Consider the following 20624-nt stretch of genomic DNA (forward strand, 5'->3'; position numbering starts at 1 on the left):
CCTTTTCAGTGTCTTCCGTTAGAATCCGTTATGAAGCCCCTCGTGTAAACAACATCTTGGGAGGGACGAGGATCTATTTTTGAAAGTGTGAAAGGGAGAAATGAGCCAAATGCGTTCAGCAGATGTCAGGCAGCACCGTGACCACGACCAAATGAGGGGAGGAGGAGACGGGGGGAGGAAAACTGTGGACAGGGCTGGCTGGCCTCTCTTTCATTTGTCATTAGTTTTCTTGGGAGCCCAGCCCTCCCTCTGGAAATGTGGAAAGAGTGAGACCATTCTCTAGCTCTCTCTCTCCTAGACAAGGATGTCTCTGGGGAAAGTTTTCTTGACTACTTCATCTAAAAGAATAGTCAAAAGTGCAGGACTTGGTTCAACACCACTAACCCAAGAGGCAAAACACTACATGATAAGTGAGTCTTAATAACGCTGGTGCTTGGGTGTGCTTTCATTTGCCTAAGAGGCTAAGCAGTAGGTATGTGTGCCAATAGCAAGCATTGTGTAGGTGGCTTCGAGAAGATACCTGCCAGAGAGAAGTGTCCTGTCAGGGAATGCTTTGTTCCTTCTGGTGACTCCCTGTCTGCCTGACATCATCACGTCTAACATACTCCTGGGAATGAACGAGGTCATGGAATGCTATAAATAGATTGAGCCGTGTGTGCCACTTTGCCAGGGACAATCCCAGTTTATGCCTGTTGTCCTAATGTAATTTTAATAGCGCACCCTTTCACTCTCAAAAGTGTCCCAGTTTTAATATAAATTAAACCACCACCACTCTGGATATAAAAGACCCCCAGGAATAAGTATGTTGGCTATTTCCTATCCCATATTTCTGATCACATGCACACAATTGCTTAGGTCTTGGCTTCCTCCTCTTTATAGCTTCTTCTAGCGCAGAGCTATAAAGTCAGTGAACTGTCTTCATTGGCAAAACTGTCTGCATGACCAAGCCACATCAGTCATCCTAAGGGGATAGGGTACCCACATAGCTCAGAATTTGGACCTCAACTGCAGGCAAGCTCTTCTGATCTGAGACAGACCCTAATCAAAACTATACTTATGCAATTTCCCAGTCTTATCCTTTTCACCACTTTCAATATAATGTAAGGTTTAATTTGAATGGAAATATGGTTATGTGGCTTAATATGTTGGACTGAAGCAGGGGGTCACGAGCCCTGGGTCTAATTCTGCTTGCTGAATTAGTCTCTTCTTTGGAATCAGAGCAAGGGCAGAGCTACAACGCAGGAATGTTCCAAGGATTAACCAAGACAAATGCCTTTTAATGAATGTCACATGTGCGATTACTAACTTGACAGGATAGTACCAACAGAAAGAGAGAGTAAATTTTCCATAACACAAAAGGGCTATCATTTCCTTTGCTTTTTATCACTTGTGCTTCTATTATATTTCTTTAACAAGACTTATATTTCCTATCAACTTTCAAAATGTGACATCATAATGTATTTTGGTTCAAAAGACAGCAAATAATCTCCACGGAGCAGAATAACTTTTTGCCAATTTTAGAAGTTAATCAAAATATATAAACACTTCTGTTAACATTGGGTCAAAAACATTATTGATTAAATAACTGCTTAAAACCATCATCTTTCTATTTATATCTGCAGATTAATTTATTCTTCAAACAGAATATGAACAATCAGAGGCTATGAAATTGTTTTATTTTTACAAATCTGTACTTAAGAGAGAAATGATATAAAAGTATACCATGAAATGAGTAAAAAGTACTAGGTTATAGGTTTTTAAGTGAAGAGAGCAAAATACAAAATAATATGTACACTACATCTATACTATATAAAATAGTGAACTGCAGTTGTAAAAGTTAACAAACTAGTTGTATCTATATGATGGAAATATCAATATTTTAAGAAATGTATCTAGTATTTCTACATAATCTTTCAGATTAAAATAAAACATTTCCCCAAAAGGCACACACAAATTGCATGTTCATAATTTCATTGAGATGCCCACAGACAAAATACATATAATGCAGTCACTGGGGCTTGAACTTTGCCGAGGTCCAAATATTCTAACCCAAAATTAATTCAGGAAGGATTTAATCCCCACTCATACAGTCTCCTGCCATCAGTCTGTCACTGTTTAGGACCATGTGATAGTCATCTGGATTGTTTAGAGCTGGTGTGAAAAATTCCTAACTAGGACCCAGGCAGAAAAAGAAGTTAGGCTTCCTGCTTTTGTCCAAATGCAAACCAGAGACCTATAAACATTGAACTTTGAACAGTATCTATTTCCAAAGCATTTAATGGGTCTGTGAACTTAATATTTCTCAGAGAAACAAAGCAGTCTTCAATTTGTTCAAAATTTGAAAGAATACGTGATTTCAAAAAGGTCTTCAAAATGTGTTTTTAGTAAGTTCTATGGGAGAGGAGTCTCAGTTTTAAATAGCATACACAGGGTCATCTTTTCAAATAAGGTATTCTAGGGGCCTCCCTGCTGGTGCAAGGGGTTAAGATGCAATCTATGAAGATGAAGCTGACCACAGTCACGGGAGCACAAGTTTGATCCCCGGCCAGGGAGCTACCCCCATGGTGCAGCAGACCTCTCCTGATTCGCCCGCTGCTCCCCTCAGCAGTGTATTTCAGTCGATCTGCCTGTTCTGTTTCCTGCTCTGTCTTTGATGAGTTCTCTCACCCCCCCTCAACCTCTGGCCTGTACCCCAGTTCTTGCATGCATAAATAAATAAATCTTAAAAAAAAAACCTCAAATAAGGTATTCCATGTCTGAGGGCAATAGAAATTTCCAATTTCCTGTGTATGGAGTCTCTATGAACTAAAACAAAGCAATGCAGGTTATTTTCACAATGGGGGGATTTACAAGACATTTCCAAATGCGTTTATGGTATTTCTTTCAAGGAACTGGTATGTAACAAGCAGAAAAATAAAAACATTTGGGTGAGCACTTTGGCTTTGATTAGAGTGATCAGCTTTGGAAAATAATTTGATTTCACATCAAGAGCTCAGCTTCAGCTGAGAGGTAATCTCTCATTCATTTTAAACCTCCTTAAACCATCAATTAGCCTTCACAATAAAAAAAAGTAAATAAAAACATAGCAGATGAATTGGTGAATGCTTCTTCCACTACTGAAATGAGCCAAAGAGAACACAGAGCCTTGATCTGGTTTCTCAGAGGACTTAGATTTAAGTTCAAAGAAAGGGTCTTTGGACTGGAAACAATGTGGTAGGCACTTGTGTCTCAGCTTCCCTCCAGCATTAACCTACATTTTCTGAACAGCATAGTAAATTGAGGTTAAAAACTTGTTCAAGAGGTTGAAATAATACTCTGTTACGTGCGTCTTTAAAAATGTTCATCTTTCCAATATAAAATTAAATGTAAATTATATATTCTTTTTCTATTTAAAAAAAAAGAGCCCATATAAACAAACTGACCTCCAAAGAAACCTTCAGAGTACTAGATAAGAATTAGCAATAGAATAGGAAGGTATTTTGAATCATAAGACTTCCCTACCTACAGACAAAGAACTGTAGCCATGAAAGTGATCACATAATCTTTGATTTTCCTTCCTTTTCTCTTTCCCTCCCTCCCTCCCTCCCTCTCACCCTCCCTCCCTCCCTCCATTCCTTTCTTTGTTCCTTCCTTCTTTTCTCCCTCATTCCTTCCTTTAGGTCAAAATCAGATTTACTGTGCAGTTTGCCTTGGGTCCTACACTAAGAGCCCTACAAATTAAATTCCTACTTGAACATAATAAAACAAATCTTCCTCAAATTTGGAAATGGAAGACAGTTTCATTCCAGAATGGTGCAAGAGGGACTCTGGGCATAGCTTAATGATCTTTCCTTTTAGATTCCTCCCCATCTTTGAAGCCTTTGCAAGAGTTCCTGAGTCCAAGAGGAGGTTGCTGCAGGCCTGCCCCTCTCTCTTCAGCCCCAAACCCTGCTCCTGGGGCAACTAGTAATCTCCTGTGAAAATCTGGGCATGTCAGCGAGTTGAATGTCTCTGAAGAGGTTTACTCAGTAAGAAACGTCAGCCAGCTGCACACGCAGCTGTGAGTGTGACCAACTGCTGAGAAACATGTGGAAGTGGAGCAAGGGAGAGTGGGTCAGTCATTCACCTGTACGGAGACGCTGTCCCCCAGGAGAGATAATCAGTGGGTCTTGGAGCCGGACGAGGTACGATGGGCTGCTCCACAGCAGTCACATCTCCTGAGTAGGATTTGAGGAGGGAAGCATTTTTATTGGCCAGCATGGCTCGCTCATTCCTGCGGAACTTGGCTCTTCGGTTCTGGAACCACACCTAGAAGGTGGTAGGGAGGCCAGAAGGGCATGAGGAGGGAAAGGAAAACAAAGAAGAGCAGGTTATATGAGTGAAGGTCTGGTGGAATTATAATGCCATCCCAAGGAAGACAGTAGAGATGTATTGAATTGCTTCCAGAAAAAGAGAAGTATGCTCTACCCTTTCCCGGTAGGCTATGATAAAGGCTGTGAAGGCTGACAACTCTCACAAAAGATGATGAAGCACTTCCAGTCAGCATGCCGCCAGAGGTAGGACCCATGACTGACCCCTCGGAGAGCAAGCAATGGGTTGCTGGATCACTTGTACCTCATGCACTGGTCCGTTACTTCACTCTTCCCAGACTACAAGTATATTCAGCTTTTTCCCACCTATGAGCATTCCCACCAAGAGTTCCCTCTGCCTGTGGCTGTTTTCCTCTCTGGTCATGTGTCAACAGATGTGTTTTTCAAGATTCAACATTAACATCACCTCCTTTGTATAATAGTGTAGTGGAAAGAATATCACTTTAGTGTCTCACGGAGTTGAATTAAAAATACTGACTCCACTGACTCCACTACTTTAAAGATTTGTCCTTGCATAGTGATTTAATTTCTCTGATTCTTTGTCTCCCAACCAGATGGAGATAATACCTACTCACAGGATTTTTATGAGAATTGTTACTGAAAAGGTGCTTAATAAATGTTACTTCTCTCTCTTTTTCCTCAGGCAGACTTGATCATTCCTTCCTCTAGTCGATCATGAATTCTCATAGGAATCATCAAACTCTTTCGGACTTATTCAGTCCAAAACAGGCCTAAGAGTATAGCGAGCACCTGATACATGAGGGGGGGATTAATTTTTGCAAAGATGAGTTAATGATTTCCAGTTAAGAGGTTATCACAGTCTAGTTGGGAAAGTTGGCTCCTCTATTGGTCAATATAGCACATGTCATGCCATTACAAATGCAATATATAAAAAAGGCAGGGTCTAGATTGGAGTGGTTCACACTAGGGTAGGGAAGACTTCTTGGAGAAAGAAAAAAGTTACGATAGAAGAGGTCTGCTTTGTTCTGCTCATGGAGAAAATGGTCCCACCTCTGAAAGCCATGAGAACACATCAGGGTGAGAATGGAAGAAGATAAAACAGTTGAGCATAGGAGAAAAGCATTTGCTTATTGCTGTGATGGGTCACAATAACTCCCAAACACCAAATGACTCTTCTATATCTGTTTTTTTTTTATATAATTTCCATCATTGCCTGTCCAAATTTACTTAATTATAGGTCAGATCACCAAGGCAAAGGTGACACTTTCAGGTACTGGGAGTTATTGGTCTAAAATTGCTTATTCATCAGACCACTGTGGACCAATCCTGGGGCATAAAAGATAAGAGATTTTGAAGGAATGAGGAAGAGATCTGAGGGTAGAAATAGGGAGTGTGCTTGCAGCACTGTGCTATGGTGATGGCACAGGGAGAGGATGTGGGGAGGCAAACCTGAGTAGTCTGCTTTGGTGGCAGGATGGAGAGAACAAAACTAGGTTTGTCCCCATGAATCACTGTCACATGAGTCTGGAGGAAATGTCAAGCTCACACTTAGTTTCTCCTAACCTATCCTCAGGGCCAGCAAAAGACCCAGACAACTTTCCCCTTTTGTCACTGAAATTATTTTCCTTTTCTCCTGGGGAGCAATTCTAATAACTTCCCTGTCTCCTCATGGAAGCAGTTTCTTTTCAGGCTGAAGAAGCCTCCAGATTTTCTCCCTCAATTCAGCAAGAGTCTCTTACAGTGTTCTGTGTTTCTTGGCATTGTAAGTTCTACCCTCAACGTCCTTTGGTTCTGGCTCAAGTCCCTGTCAGTCAAAAGGGTTATCATTTGCAGAAAGAAGTCCTGAAGGGAGTTAAACACAGATATACAAATGATGATTTCTTCCGCAAGGCAAGACACTACCATGAAAGTAGCAGTCTATCACTGGCCATATGGAAAACCATAAGAGATTGACTTGGAGCAAAGACAGCAAAGCAGTATTTGAAAGAGCATTTAGTCAGGGGACTTATTTATTCAAATTACTTCATCTTGAATCTCCATATCAGTGTTCAAATCCTAGTTCAGCCACTTCCTGACTGCGTGATGTGGAGCAAATTACTTTAACCTCCCTTTGGATCACTTTGCTCATCTGCAAGATGAAGAATGGTATCCACTTATTGACTTGAATAGGTTCAAATTCAATGTTGACCTTAAGTTGGCCATTCGAATGTTCAGCTGGACAATGTTTAACATGAATGTAGAAGGGCAGAAAACAGTGAAGAGGAGTAAGACCTGTAGTGGGGAAAGTCTATCCTACCTGTTGACATCCAATTTAATTTTTAAAAATACTATGCTGCCTGAAGAAACACAGATACGAATTTTGCCCTCATGCTGTCCATTTGTAACTTTTAGTAGTCTCACCTCCAGCTTGAGATCAACAATTTGTTTTTAGTGTTCAGAGATGAAGGGAGGAATACTTCAGTTACCTGCACTCTGGCTTCTGTGAGGTTCACCCGGCGGGCGAGGTCTTCTCGCACAAAAGCATCCGGGTAGTGTGTCCTCTCAAAGACACGCTCCAAAGCCTGTAGCTGGCTGCTGTTGAAGGTTGTCCTGTTCCTCCGCTGCTTTCTCTTCTTCTTTTCCTCTGAGTTCAACTGATCATCTGGCAGAGAAGTAATTGATAAGGAGTCAAAGTCACTTTGGGGGAGGGGATCCCAATGTATAGCTCTTTATTGATAGCTACAGTAAATTATTGTTTCATTTGCACATTTCTTTAGCAAGTAGTGGGGCCAGTGTCACCTTCAGTGTGTGAACGTGGGCACATGGGTACGCACAAGCACTCCCAGCAATTCTGAAGCTTGGTTGTTGCTTCTAAATCTGGGAGCAGACCTACCATTTTAGAGGAATATTTCTTGTGTTGAAGACGTTTTGTCAGAGGGCCAGAGGAAAATCCCACTCCTACCCATGTTCTCTAGAAATGTGGGAAGAAGATTAGATTGGTTTGGACCTTCTTTGTCTTAGATGATAATATGTTCATTTGTATAGTTTCATAACCAAGGAGACCAATTACGTCCCTGGTTCCTTCTCTTCAACATACTCACATGAACACAGATGCAGAGTTTTAGAGGACAAAGTGTGTTCAAACAGAATTAGAGGGAATTCTGTTTTACCATGCATCCTCCTGTATTTGCTCAAGACTGCATGCTGTTGCCAACACAGGCTTCAGGGGTCTCAGTCTAGATGAGGGTTCATAGTGATAGCTCTATCATTACAGGGACTCAACCTATAAGAACTCAAGAACAGGGAATGATATTAAAATACCTTTGAAACTGTTTCACACACAAGTGTGATCTAGGACCATGAGATCCTAGGACCTTTGGAGAATCATGACTCCAAGTCTTCACCTGTCAGTTACTTAGTTTTTTCTGGGTCCCCTCAAAGCACCTTGGCAATCTGATCATCCAAACTGCTGCTGGCAGTCAGAATAGTATAACCTTGCTCCCCCTATTCAACTCAGGCAGGAATGATGGATGTGTGAAACTGAGAGCAATACCAGCTGTGCTAACACCACCAACAAGCCATCACCTTGAGGCCTGAGCCCCTGCAGAGCCTGTGCAGTATTCAGAGATTTACAGCACCACATTGCTGAGGCCCAAGTGACTTGCTCAGCCTAATAAACTAGACTTAAATGTCCAGTGACTTCTCTCCAAAAAGGCCCAATCTGGAGAAGGTTATGAAGAGTGAGAGTAAGGATGGAGAGAAAGGGGACCTTGGCCACTTATTTTACATTCATCAGAAAGAAGCTCTTAGACATTTTCTCCAACATGTGAAATTTCATCCTGTCTCATTATAAACACACGATACACTCAACTGAAATTCTCATATGAATTATGATGTCCTAAGACTAATGCTCACCTATCTGAGCATTGCTAGTATTCCTATCACAAGTAGGACTATGTCCTGAGGGCATATTCTAGGTTTGGGTATAGACTACCGAGTAGCTTCAACCCAGGAGCTCCTAACCCAGATTTCTCGTAACTCTCCAACAGAGGTCTCTGAGTCTTTTTGATCAGAGACCTGTTCTTCCTGAGTACTGCCTCACCAGGCATCCCTTGGAGTTTAGGATAGAGACTGTATATTCCTCTTGGTATTTAGAGCACCAAGATAGTACAAGTGCTAGTGAAATTTGTGTTCAGACAAGAAAAATTTGTTTTCTTATCTTTAGAACACTGCTTCTGTCGGAAAAAAAAAATCATATGACCTCAACCACCTCCAGCCAAGAAGCTGTTGATACTCATTCTCTCTGCTTCATGCTTGGGCTCAGCTGGACCTGGTCTCTGTTTTTTTGCACTTGTGGGACCTTAACTGGGATCTCTGCTTTGAAGGCTCTTATGTGACAGTCTTGATAAAATTGTCAGGTCAATGGCATTTGAGTAAAGAATCAATTGAATCATCATGATTTCTGTTATCTATCGAGGCCTGAAATATTTCAACCAATATCCATGGGTATACCCAGGTTTATCTATTAGCAAAATGAGTTTACAATAATACCATGACCAGAATTCAAGCACCTAAGAACAAATACATTTCAGAAGTTGCCTTGCAATTTTAGAATCCTTTCTTAAACTACAAATGGAGGCATTCCTGTTGGTCCCACTCTCTTTCCCAAATTTTTTTGTCTACATTTCTCTTGCATTTCAGGGCTCTCTAGATCTTCCAGACCTGTCCAACAGCACCCTAATTTTAATTTAAATCTGCTGTTAAGCAGAAATCTGCAAAAAGTCCTTAGCTCCCATTCCTACCCCACACTGAGATCACTTAGATGGGCCCTAGGCTTTTTTTTTTTAAATCATATGAAGGAAATCCCTTATTTAGCCAATCCATGATTTATATTCTTTCCTCAAAGAAAATTCTTTCACAGGTATAACCACCAATTCTAAAACCTTTACACTGTTTCATAAGTTCTTCTTTTCTTGTGCTGCTAAACTGTGATCAAGAATACTTTTTTCCTTAATACTACAATACAACCTGCTATATAATCTCTTGGTAGTTCTTTGAAATCTTGTATTCTTCATTCAAATTCCACTGACAGTCCACCATAAACTACCAACTCCCCCGACGAGGGAGAAAGGGAAATGGAGAATTATAGTTTATGTCAGAGAATAAATAGCTATGAGGACCTGAAACAATTTCAGCAGAAGTTTCCCGGTGAATGTCTTGTTGTTTTTAACAAATGAAAACACCCGTCCAGATCATGTTGAAGGTGAGAAAAGACACACAAATAACAGGGGTTCAAGGAGTCTGGGTCTGGCAAATGTCCTTCCAAGTGCGAGTCTAATAGAAAGAGACCATGAGTGGGCAACAGAGACAGCAGGAGCGGCAGCCCTTAGCCTGTCTGTCTTTGCTCACTAGTCACAATCCAGGAGCTCCCTGCTCCCCTCCTAAGACACAGAAAAGCAAGACCCCTCACAGTTTCTTCAGCAGCATGTGAGAAAATGTAAAAACGATAGAGGTTTACAAACATGGGGCATTTGAAGGACTTGTGATAATCACTTTTATCAGATTCTGAATTGCGGTTGAATACAGGGGAGAGCAAACAGTACATTCTTATCATAGCAGGATGATTTTCTTTCTTGTAAAAAATACACTTTTAGTGAAGATTGATTTTGATAAATGCTGCCAAAGAAACTCATATCCAATCAGACATGAGAGATCATCTTGCCCTTGGGAGTCCTCACATGGGTAGGATTCACCAAACTGCAGAATGACCATGGGCAACATGGATGCATTTTGATCAAAATTATGTTTCTCCCCAAGGTGTTCATGGGCTTTTGGGGTGGTTTTGTGTATTTTGTGTATGTTAGAAATGATTGAACAAATTTCAAGTACGCAGTATTGCCATGCTTTCCAATAAAAATAAGCCAAATGACCTCACCAGCAGGTGCCTTTTCACTTGGAATCATGAGTCACAAAATACTGGCACCAAATGAAAAGACAGAAACTGTCTAATTCAACCTCTTATTTTAGAGATGACAAAAAAAATGAGGCCTAGAAGTTAGTAATTGCCCCAAGTCACAATACAAGCTGTGCCTAAGCCAGAGCTAGAAGTCAGGACTCTATTCTACTCCACATTCAAGTGCAACGTATGTGCTGTTCAAGAGGAGAGATGAGGCATCAGAGACATAAATAAAAACTATGTACTCAGGAAAATATGCATGGGAAAGACAGGTTTTTTCATACTAACTATTTAAAGAGAATCGAAGAAAGAGGGTCAATGTGTACCCCATGCTGTCATTCCTGCCTGACTAGCGATTAAAATGCACCATTCTCATCTAGAGAGTAACTAGTTCAACCCAGATGTTCTTGATTTTTGCTTTTCCATGTGAGACCTCGCTTCATCAGTTAAATTTGTGCTGGGTTATTTTAGCATAGCACTTTACCCCCACTGTCCATCCCCTCCCCTTATCTATATTGGCATTTTTCTTTTATTTCAGGACACAATCCAAAATCGTTTCCCATGATATCTCAAAATTTACCTCCTCTGTAACACTTTGCTTCCATGGAGGTCCAAAGCACTATTCCATAACAATGTCTCTATTTTCTAAATCTTGTATGTTTTTAAGTACATAATAAAATACTTTTTAATAAATATGAATCAGTTATTTCTATGTAAATGTTTTCCTACAGAAAGACACAGGGTCTCTTGGTTTTGTATGTATATACATGTTATATGTAACACTGTTACCAATTGTCCAATAATGTTTCAAAGAGGTAAGTAGTATAGTAATCTAGAAGCAATCTCAGAAATCTGTAGCTTGAATAGGCTGAGTATTTCCAAATTCCAACTATGATTTCTAATAGTGTGTAGCAAATAATTAGTTTAATATAGACTTTAGTTTTTGGATTTTACCTGTGGACTCCAGGAAATTCTTAATGATGTTTCTTTTTCAAATAGGCTAGCCCTCAGATTTAGAGATGAGGGAAGTTGTGTGGTTCTGATTCCTTTGCAAATGTAGGAACTAGTCCTTTATGTTTATTCCTTACTAATGAAACAGCTCCAAGACAAAAAAAATTGATGACTTAAACAAATGGGACAGAACACACATAAGAACTAGATGCTGAAGAGAACAGTCTTTCTAGTGTGGTTTGATGTTACAATATATCCAAACACTTCTCTGGGAAAGAAAACCCTAAACCGTAAGTGCGACACCCCCTGTGCATTCAAATGCCAGTTAAAGAGAAAGAGAATAATAGCCTATCAGTGGCTCTATCTTGAAATTCATACTGGACTCCATATGTGTCTGCCAAAGCTGCAATGAAGGATGGGCAAGGATGCTGTGAGGAGCCATCGTCATGTGTGAGGACCAGGCAACACGCCTTAGATCCCTGCTTGCTAAGGCCTCGCCCACACCACAAAGACTTCTGCTAACTCCCAAAGTCCCTGACCCCAATCTTCTTTACTACACCTGTGGGAAGAAGTTTGGAGATTCCAAATAGATGGTCAGCCAAATGTAATTTAAAGGTACAGCAAAAACATATTTTAGGAATAAAATCTGAAGAAAAATATGTTTCATATGTCTGAGTCACATCAATTTGGGAAGAAATCTGATGCAAGAAGATAAAATGCCAGCTTCAGTAGCAGAAACCAACCACCACATCAAAGTTTGTCATCTGCCTTTTGGTTGAAAACATGGCAGGCAATCGGATCTAAAGTGTAGCCCGCTGATCATTTTATGGGCATTGAAGAATGTTTTCAAAGGAACTTAAATTGCACAACAGCTACTTACTTTAATGGGATTTGTGTGGTTCAGGCCCTATAACCTTTGGAAAATTGAAGGGAAGTATAATTGCAAAAGCCACTAAAAACTGTTTAGCTTTTATTGCGAGACCTATGAAAAGCAGTGAGATGCCCCTATGGCATTCATTTGAGTGTCTTTGGTTACACGAAACTCCAACTGTAATTAGGGCAGCCTCCTTCTAATATGAGCCCTGATAAATGGTACATGGGTCACTTAACTGGATGCCTGTTGCAGTGTAGACTAAGCTTAGCCCATCACGATGACCAAAGCCAACTTTAGCAGCACATCCTCCCCTTCTCACTAGCATATCTGCAATCTTCTGCCACCCAATCCCAGCACTCATCCAGAGCGACCACTCTCCACCAATACGGACACTCAACTGCATAGCTATTGCTCGATGTTGTGTTCATTTGTCACATTACAGCTACCAGATCCTGAACTTTGCAGAATGGTCGTTGATGTGTGTATTATTTTCCATTACTGGCAAATCAACATCGACATTGTTGATTTAGTTAGTATCAATCTAAACCTTAGAAGACAGCATTAGAAACACTTTAATTGTAATTTGGAGACATGTTCCTTTGAGAATAAATACTCCAAAAAATGTGAAATTACGTTATTTTGACAAAAAGATGAGATAGTGGCTCGGGCTAAAACTACAGCAGGTTTAACTGGCGGGTGCTGAAAATTAAGCTCTTTTGGCATTGCTAAGCCTCCAATGAGATAGAAAACACTGAGAAATATGAGGTATCAGAGAGGGGTTTCCACTGCTTTTGACTTCACCTCATGTATTCCTTGTACATCTCTAGGACTAATATGTTGCCATAGAACCAGAAACATTCACAACCCATATGACCTTCTCTGATTTAACTCTCTCCTAAGGCATTTTTCTTAAGCATTCTGAATCAGAACCCAAAGACATCCAACAGAAGGCAAGCCAGCCCGTGTACTCCTACATTGGAGCTCTGGCTTCCTTCTGGAGGCCTATTGATACCCCCTCCCCCACCTTGCTGACTTGTTCCTTAGGTTATAATTTCAGAGTACAGAGTTTACATTTTTATTGGTTTTGAGTTCCTATCAATGCCCAGTGAATACAAATTAGTAATCATATTCATCAATTCAAATTCTTATCGTGGATGTTCAGTCACTCCCAGTGTCTCCACGGAAGAATCACTTGTTATTTTTCAATTCATTTCAGGCTGTCAAAAAAAGTAGATAATAATCTTTTAATCAGACCCAGCTAAACAATAATGTGGGAGGGGGCCTCCCCTGTGGCACAGCGGTTGAGAACTGGGTTGCGAAGCTGCCCGCAGCCTCTGCAGGGCCAGTTAGATCCCGGGACACTGGGCGAGGGTCCCACATGGCCTGCAGACCTCTCCTGCCGCCCGCTGCTCCCCTCAGCAGTGTATCGTCAGTCTGCCTGTTCTGCTCCCTTTTTGGCTCTGGTGAATTCTCTCACCCTCCCGCGCGTTTGACTGTACCCCAGTGCTTGTATTAATAAATAAATAAATCTTTAAAAAAAAAAAAAAAACAATAATGTGGGAGGGATTGCGCTGCAGTGATGGGGAAGTTAACTGGCTTGTACATCAAAAAGACTGTAGGGCCTCCCTGGTGGCGCAAGGGCTTAAGCAATCCGCAGCCTCTGCAGCACGAGTTCGATCCCCGGCTGGCCAGGGAGCAACCCACATGGTGACAGACCTCTCCTGTTTCACCCGCTGCTCCCTTCAGCAGTGTATTTCAGTCAGTCTGCCTATTCTGTTCCCCACTGTCTCTGGTGAGTCCTCTGACTTCCCTGCATCTCTGACCTATACCCCAACTATGATATGCATAAATAAATAAACCTTTTTTTAAAAAAAAGACTGTAGAATCTGCCACTTACTAGTTGTGTGGCTTTGGGCAAGATGACTCTGAGTCTCGTTTCCAAAACAATGCAATGGGAGGAAGACTCCCTTGTTACAAGGTTCAAAGTTTAACCCCGCAGGCATACAGTCTGGAGCAGTAGGCATCTGGTAGGTAAGTGGCAGATTTTCTAGCTACCACTGCTCCGGCAATTTCTTCTTGAAATAGACAAGTCAAAAAGCTTGCTGTTGCTCCTTTTCACCTTCTGTTTGTTGTTGGTGTATGGCATTCAGAGAAATTAAGAATACCATTCTAATGTGTTCATATGTCAGTTAGGTTCGAGGGAGAACATGATTGAGACCTAGGAAGCATGAGAAATGAACAAAAGTTATAAAATTCACAAAAACTGAGACCTGGTGGTAGTCTCAAAACTGTAGAAGGAAATGATTCATAGAAATTTGTCTGAAAACCACCATTTGGGTTAGTTTTCTCCTGCTAGTCATTCCTGTCTTCTTAACAAGATGATAGTCCTTTCTAAATTCAAATTTTGAAAAGAAATTATTAGGAAAGTCAGCAGATCGTAGCACTCAAAACAGATCAGCATCATTATAAATGCATATCTACTGAAACATATGAAATGTTATAATGCCATGTCACTACAATAAAAAAATATATATTTTAAAAAGACAGATAAGCAATTGGTACATTTAACAAGTAACTTCACTAGCAATGAAGTTTTTTTTTTATATAAAAAGGGCAGGAAAAAGGAAAAGGAAGGCCAGGGGCTGAAGCCAGGCTATGAAAATTCAATTATTTCCCAGTCTATTTGCCTTGGGTTGACTAATTTGGTTGCCACATGTCTAAAAACACAAAAGTTAGGTCATATTACTCAATATTTATTCAGTGACTTTTTTCTAAATGTTTGAGCACTTTGGTAAAGTCTAAAGGGAAAAAAGAAATGAAGGAAAGCAAAGTTCTGGGAAAAGAGCAAGTTCTAACTAAGATTGTAAAAGCTTTCTAAACTTGCAATATTCCAGGTGTGTGGTCTCCTTGGAAGTGCCTGGTATTTGACTAGGATTACAAACAGAGCTCTTGATGAGCCATACCCTCCCGCCTTCTTCTGGTAGGCTTATTTCCTTTGTAGTGAGACTGTTGTCATTTTGTAAAAGACACAACATCAATCTTGACACAAGCAGTTGAAATTTGGTGTCTTCATAGGAGGCAACTGTGATAAGTCATTTTTTAATGATTTTTTGGCAATAAATTTTAATGTCCTAAAGAAAAATCTCATAAAATTGAGTTTTAAAAACACAACTGAATGCAAATAGCCAGGAAGGAGCTGTATGTGATTAATTAGTGAGCTCAAGTCTTGAAAGGATAGTAATGATGGAGGAAGGCTCTCTCACTTGGATAAAAAAACAATTATGAGGCATTTGAACACTTGAGAATAGAATGGCAGTGCTTCTTTATACTTTCATTTCAGGTTGAAAGGACAAAATACCTAGAGCAGAGGAAGACAGAGATCAGAGAATTAACTTTTTTTCCAATGATAGATGGAAGCAAGGGTAATTCTATAACACTATCCAGAGTAAATGAAATTAACAACTCTCTCAGGTATTACCCTGATCTTTGACACCAAACTAAAATGAAGACTGACCAGTCTGAAATGGCCAACAACAAGGAGCCTGATAATGTTAAATAATGTTTAGGTGAAAGGTAATGAGAATTCTTTTAGGAATTAGAAGATCCAAGGTGCAGACAATGGCTTAAGACTTGTCAATTTTCTTTTGAGGAATGTTAAAAGTAGTCCTCACATTATTACATCTCTGTGTTTCAGCTTTCCTATCTGTAAAATGGGTTGCTTTAAGATATGAATGATGTCTGCTTTAAAAACTTAACAACTAGGTATATGTATTTCCTTTTTTTTAAAGATTTATCTATTTATGCATACAAGAACTGGGGTACAGGCCAGAGATGCAGAGGGGTGAGAGGATTCACCAGAGACAGAGTAGGGAGCAGAATAGACAGACTGACTGAAACACACTGCTGAGGGGAACAGCGGTGAAGACAGGAGAGGTCTGCTGAGCCATGTGGGTAGCTCCCTGGCCAGCCAGGGATCGAATTAATGCTTCAGAGGCTACAGAAGCTGCAACAGCTTCACAGTGCTGTGCTCAACCCCTTGCATTACCAGGGAGGCCCTATGCATTTCTTTACATTTTGTTTTATATTGCATTATGGAGCAATTGTGGAAAGGGCTTTAGACTGCCCATCAGGAGATCCAGATTTTAATTCAGCTGGATTGCTGACCAAATCTGTGGTGGTAGACCACAGTGGCCTTGCTGGCAAATTTATAGGTTGGACTAGGAGACTAAGAGCTTTCAAAATCCATTGTGGGTTTTAGGGTGGTTTTTGTATTTTCAGTACCTAGCTCAGTAGAAAGCTTTCAATAATTATTTGTTTAAGGCAATGACTGAATCATATCTTCTTGTGGTTTTCCATTGTTTTAGTTTGTTTTTTTGTTTTAGAAAACCTTTGGCTCAGTGATACATTGGATGAGGACTGTGCTGCAATTATCCATGCCTGGAAGAAGTTTAGAGGACTAACATGATCCTCCATGCCTAGGGCACACTTCAGAGATACGTCTCCAAGTGGAAAATAATGTGAGTTTATATTTTAAAAGAAATGAATTCACCTATAACCACAGTCTGGAAAAATAAGAAACCTGAAATATTTCTAAGAGACGGTTTTTCTATCCCTTAAATTTACTAAACAGAAATGAGAAGAACTGCTATTTCTTTCTTTGCCCTGTTGGCCTTGATCTCCTAACCACAAGTTGGGTGAGATTAGTATTGCTCAAAACATGGCCAATCACCTCAGGATAATCTCAAAATTGGAGCCACCAACAATGATCATACTCAGTCTTGACTATCATATCCTTTCACTATCACCTTATTCATTCATTTGAACAAATATATATTGAGGCTTTATAACATGTCAGGCAAGAAGATGTTCTGAGAAAAACAGAGACATATTACACATAGTCAGCTTTATAACTGATATGATATGGGGAATCAAGTCTCAAGCATCTGAAAAGTGAAGTAACAATAGTGAAAAGATATCCCAGTAGGACCAGCAAAGGGTGAGGGAGGAAGACAGAGATCCAAAGTGAGGCTATCATATTTGAAGTTCAGTACCCCTCTTTCACTGCATGGTGACACATCCCTTCATTGACTCCACTCCTATTGTGTTGCTTTGGTGACAAAAACATGGTTAACCTGACGTTCATTGATATTCTTCTTTGACCTTGTCTCTCTTTGCCTAACAACACATCCACCTACCCCTCATCCACCAACTCTTTCTATTGATAGCTTCTGCTCCAAGCGTCTGTTTACCTGTCAGCTCTTCACAAGACCCTTCTCTGATTACTAACCAGAAGAAGCCTTCTTGTTATTATTTTCCTTCTAGTATCTGAACCACCTATGTTATAATGCTTATCACAACCTGTAATGATTGCTGTGGATTGTCTCCTATACTCAGATATGAGCTTCATATGGGCAGGAATCTTGTCTGACTTGGTAACTGTATTATCCTGGCATCTAGAATTAAAGACTGGTATACTTTAGGCAATTTTCTTAGAGTGATTGAATGAATCCATCAACTGTGCATAATGGAAATGACTATTCTAAACATCCTGGCCAATTCACACTCAGCTACAAAAGCTGACAGCCCATTTGTAAGTCCTTGCCACACAGATCTTCACATTATGAGGCTTATTACATTCTCTCTAAGGAAGGTAAACTCCAGAAACATGTGTTATCCAGGTTTTTCATGTGCTTCCTCTGTCCATGACTTTGCATATATAATTATCTACCCAATTAGAAGGTATGTCTCGAAAGCAGGTCAAAAATGTGTGTTGAGCAGAGCCCTATACATCTTGGTAGCACTCAATAAATGTTTGATTTTAATAATGATGACACATAGGGGATTATTGACCATTTCAGATGTGACCTAGCATAGTTATTTCTATGTTCCAAAAAATACATGCTTTGCTTTAGATTGTATTCTCTCTAGTTAGTCATTTCTAATCACTGTGTTTTTTGTTCACTTTCACTGGCAAAGGAGCTTGGGCAAAAGTCTGGCTAATTCATCTGCCTGTATACAGGAACATTACTGCCTGTCAACCACACCTAAGCCTTAATTACATGGTGATTTCCTCTCCTGGGATAAGTGAATGTTTTAACTAATATGGAAGCTGATGCACTAAGGTCATATGAAAAAAAAAAGCTTTTGGACAAAACACCCTAAATCCATCTTATTCCACTGAATCATGCCCCCTGTTGTTGGCCAGCCCTAAAGAACTCCTTGTTAATAGGTGATTCTGTCTGCCTGGAGTGGAAACCTATGAGTAATCTATGTGTCACTGTGACTCACGTCATGGACACCACTTGAAACTCCCCATCATCTCAAAGTTGGCAAGAAGAATTCATACAGCTCAACTTGTAATGGAAAGAAGCCAGAATGGAGGAAAGACCTAATAACAACTTTTATTGATTAAAAAGGAGATGATAACTAAAAATGGAGGCTAACTCAGGAAAAGAACAAAGACTTTTTAGTAACCATTTCAATCCTTCTTGCTATTTGTTTCCAAGGTGACTCCAGTGCCAACAGAGGCATTCTTCCTTCCACATCCTTGAATCTTTTTTCATATTTACCCTACTTTGAGATGTTTTCCAACTTCTAAATTACTTTCATAAAAGGGTTTTTTAAAAAAAAAAGATTTATTTATTTATTTATACAAGAACCCGGGTACAGGCCAGATGCAAGGGTTTTGAAAGCAATATGTTAAAACAAGAGGAAGGAAAAACTGAGACAAGGTAGTACTTAATTCCACTACAAATCTGCTTCCCAGTCATTGATAAAACTTCGTTTGGCATCTTTCTTACTTTTTCTCGGTTCCTCTACAATTCCAATAAAAATAACAGAACTTAATATTGTGGTTAACTTACTTGGTAGTCAGAATCTTTAAAATAAAGTATCTTAGGAAGATTTTATGATCTCAGGAGACTCACAATTTACATATACTGATTAGTTGAGTAGGTGGGAGAAGGGACTTTGGGTGATAGTAAGGATATTCTAAACTTCAGTCTTAAGATGTTTTATGTAGCCAAAGCTGGTGTTATCTACAAGGAAATATGCTTCTTTCTTCCTTTTCAGATGTGTTTTTGGGATCCCTCCTGTGCTCCCTTACTTTGTTCTATTTGTTTCTTTCTTACACTATGGTTTTTTAAGGGTAGCGGTCCCACCTACCTTGAGAGGATCCTTAAACTTCTTTCTTTACTACAGAAGTTAGTTTGGGTATAAATCTCCTTGACTAGAGGATTGTGATTTGCTTTCATGGAGACTTTCAGTTTCAGTGTTAGTCCCAGCTTTTCCCAGGGCCAAGGAGATACTAGCTTTGCTGGCCACTAAGTCTAGGTAGTCATCAAGTGATATTCTTATAGTTAACTCCTTGACTTGAGAGTCTCTGTTTTTTATGCCAAAATTTATCTCTAATTAGTCATAACCCAGATCAGATTTATGGAGAGTGATGTTAGAAGCTTTTCCACATTTTCAGCAATCCACTATTTATAAAAGTTTTTTCATAGAATTTTATCAGAAAGGCAACTTTACAGAATGATGAGAGGGAGGACTCCAGTGGATTAGAAATCTGACAACCTGGATTCTTGCCCTGTCTGGTCCTAAAAGGTCTTAGGATTTATTTTTCCAGACATGTGAGCTTAAGAATGTAGCTTTGCCAATCTGGGTTTTCATTTCTATTGCTGGCAAATAGGGCATAGCACTAGACTGTTTCTAATATTTCTTCCTGATCTTAACATAAAATTCCTCTTCAAAGACTTGCCCAATGGATAAATTAGTGCTCTCAAATAGGTATATAGTTAAAAAGGAATATATTTATTTACTACTTATCTCCAATTTTAGAATCTACAAATTAATAATATATCTATGAATCGAACTAGAAATTATGTTGTTCTATGTCTCCACATTTCTGTAGTCAAATCTGCAGAGTTTTTGATGTTTTCAATAACATTACTGATACTTTTTGTGGAGGTCAGTGCTATTTCATCATTGCATGGATATCTATTTTTTTTAGATAATTTTTAAAGAAAATGTACAGATTTAGTAGGTATTCAAATGATTGAGAAGAGAGAATAGATGAAAAACTGTTTTATAAAGTCCAGGAATTTTAAAATAATTTAACATTTAAAGGTGGGAGGACAGGCTATTAGACTATTGCCTGGGTGTGTGTGGGTGTGTATCTGAATGGGTGCATGTCTGACTCAGCTCAGAGAATCCTGGATTGAGCACTAACAGTGTTATAAACATGAGCAATAGAAGCAGATCTGATTGCCCACAGTGGAAAGGACTAACCTGTGGCATTGTGAAAGATTTTACTTGTTTGGGCTTTCTGTATAGCCCTCTACAACTGCTAAGACCTATCATCATTACCCAGTCTCATGCCAACTCTATCTGGTAACTCACTTTGACATACTAGTTCCTAGGTACGAGCTCGCAGACAATGGCTAATGTGATATCAGTGCCAGCTGGATTTAGCTGTAAACAACAAAAAATATTTTAAATAGATATTTCAGATGTTTAAAATCTAAATAAACCAAGACACAGCATGTGAGATTCCAAA

General features: G+C 39.7%; 1 protein-coding gene across 3 annotated transcripts in view; it reads right to left on the bottom strand.

The window, feature by feature from the left end:
• The window catches only part of PRRX1 (paired related homeobox 1), a 72541-nt gene that overhangs the window by 9609 nt on the left and 42308 nt on the right, over positions 1 to 20624 (bottom strand). Inside the window, exons 1-3 of one of the 3 annotated variants that reach the window (XM_054693484.1) lie at positions 13968 to 14449; positions 6776 to 6951; positions 4106 to 4287 (exon numbers count right to left, since the gene is read on the bottom strand). In XM_054693484.1, the coding sequence (XP_054549459.1) occupies positions 4106 to 4287; positions 6776 to 6951; positions 13968 to 14094 (485 nt within the window). In that variant the 5' untranslated portion in view covers positions 14095 to 14449. Of the gene's footprint in view, position 1; positions 74 to 4105; positions 4288 to 6775; positions 6952 to 13967; positions 14450 to 20624 lie in introns of those variants that run through there. The other 2 variants (XM_054693483.1, XM_054693482.1) reach the window with 2 other exon arrangements.

The sequence above is a fragment of the Talpa occidentalis genome, unplaced genomic scaffold (assembly GCF_014898055.3).
Source record: "Talpa occidentalis isolate TD23 unplaced genomic scaffold, MPIMG_talOcc4v2.1 talOcc4.12, whole genome shotgun sequence".
In the NCBI taxonomy this organism is placed as follows: domain Eukaryota; kingdom Metazoa; phylum Chordata; class Mammalia; order Eulipotyphla; family Talpidae; genus Talpa; species Talpa occidentalis.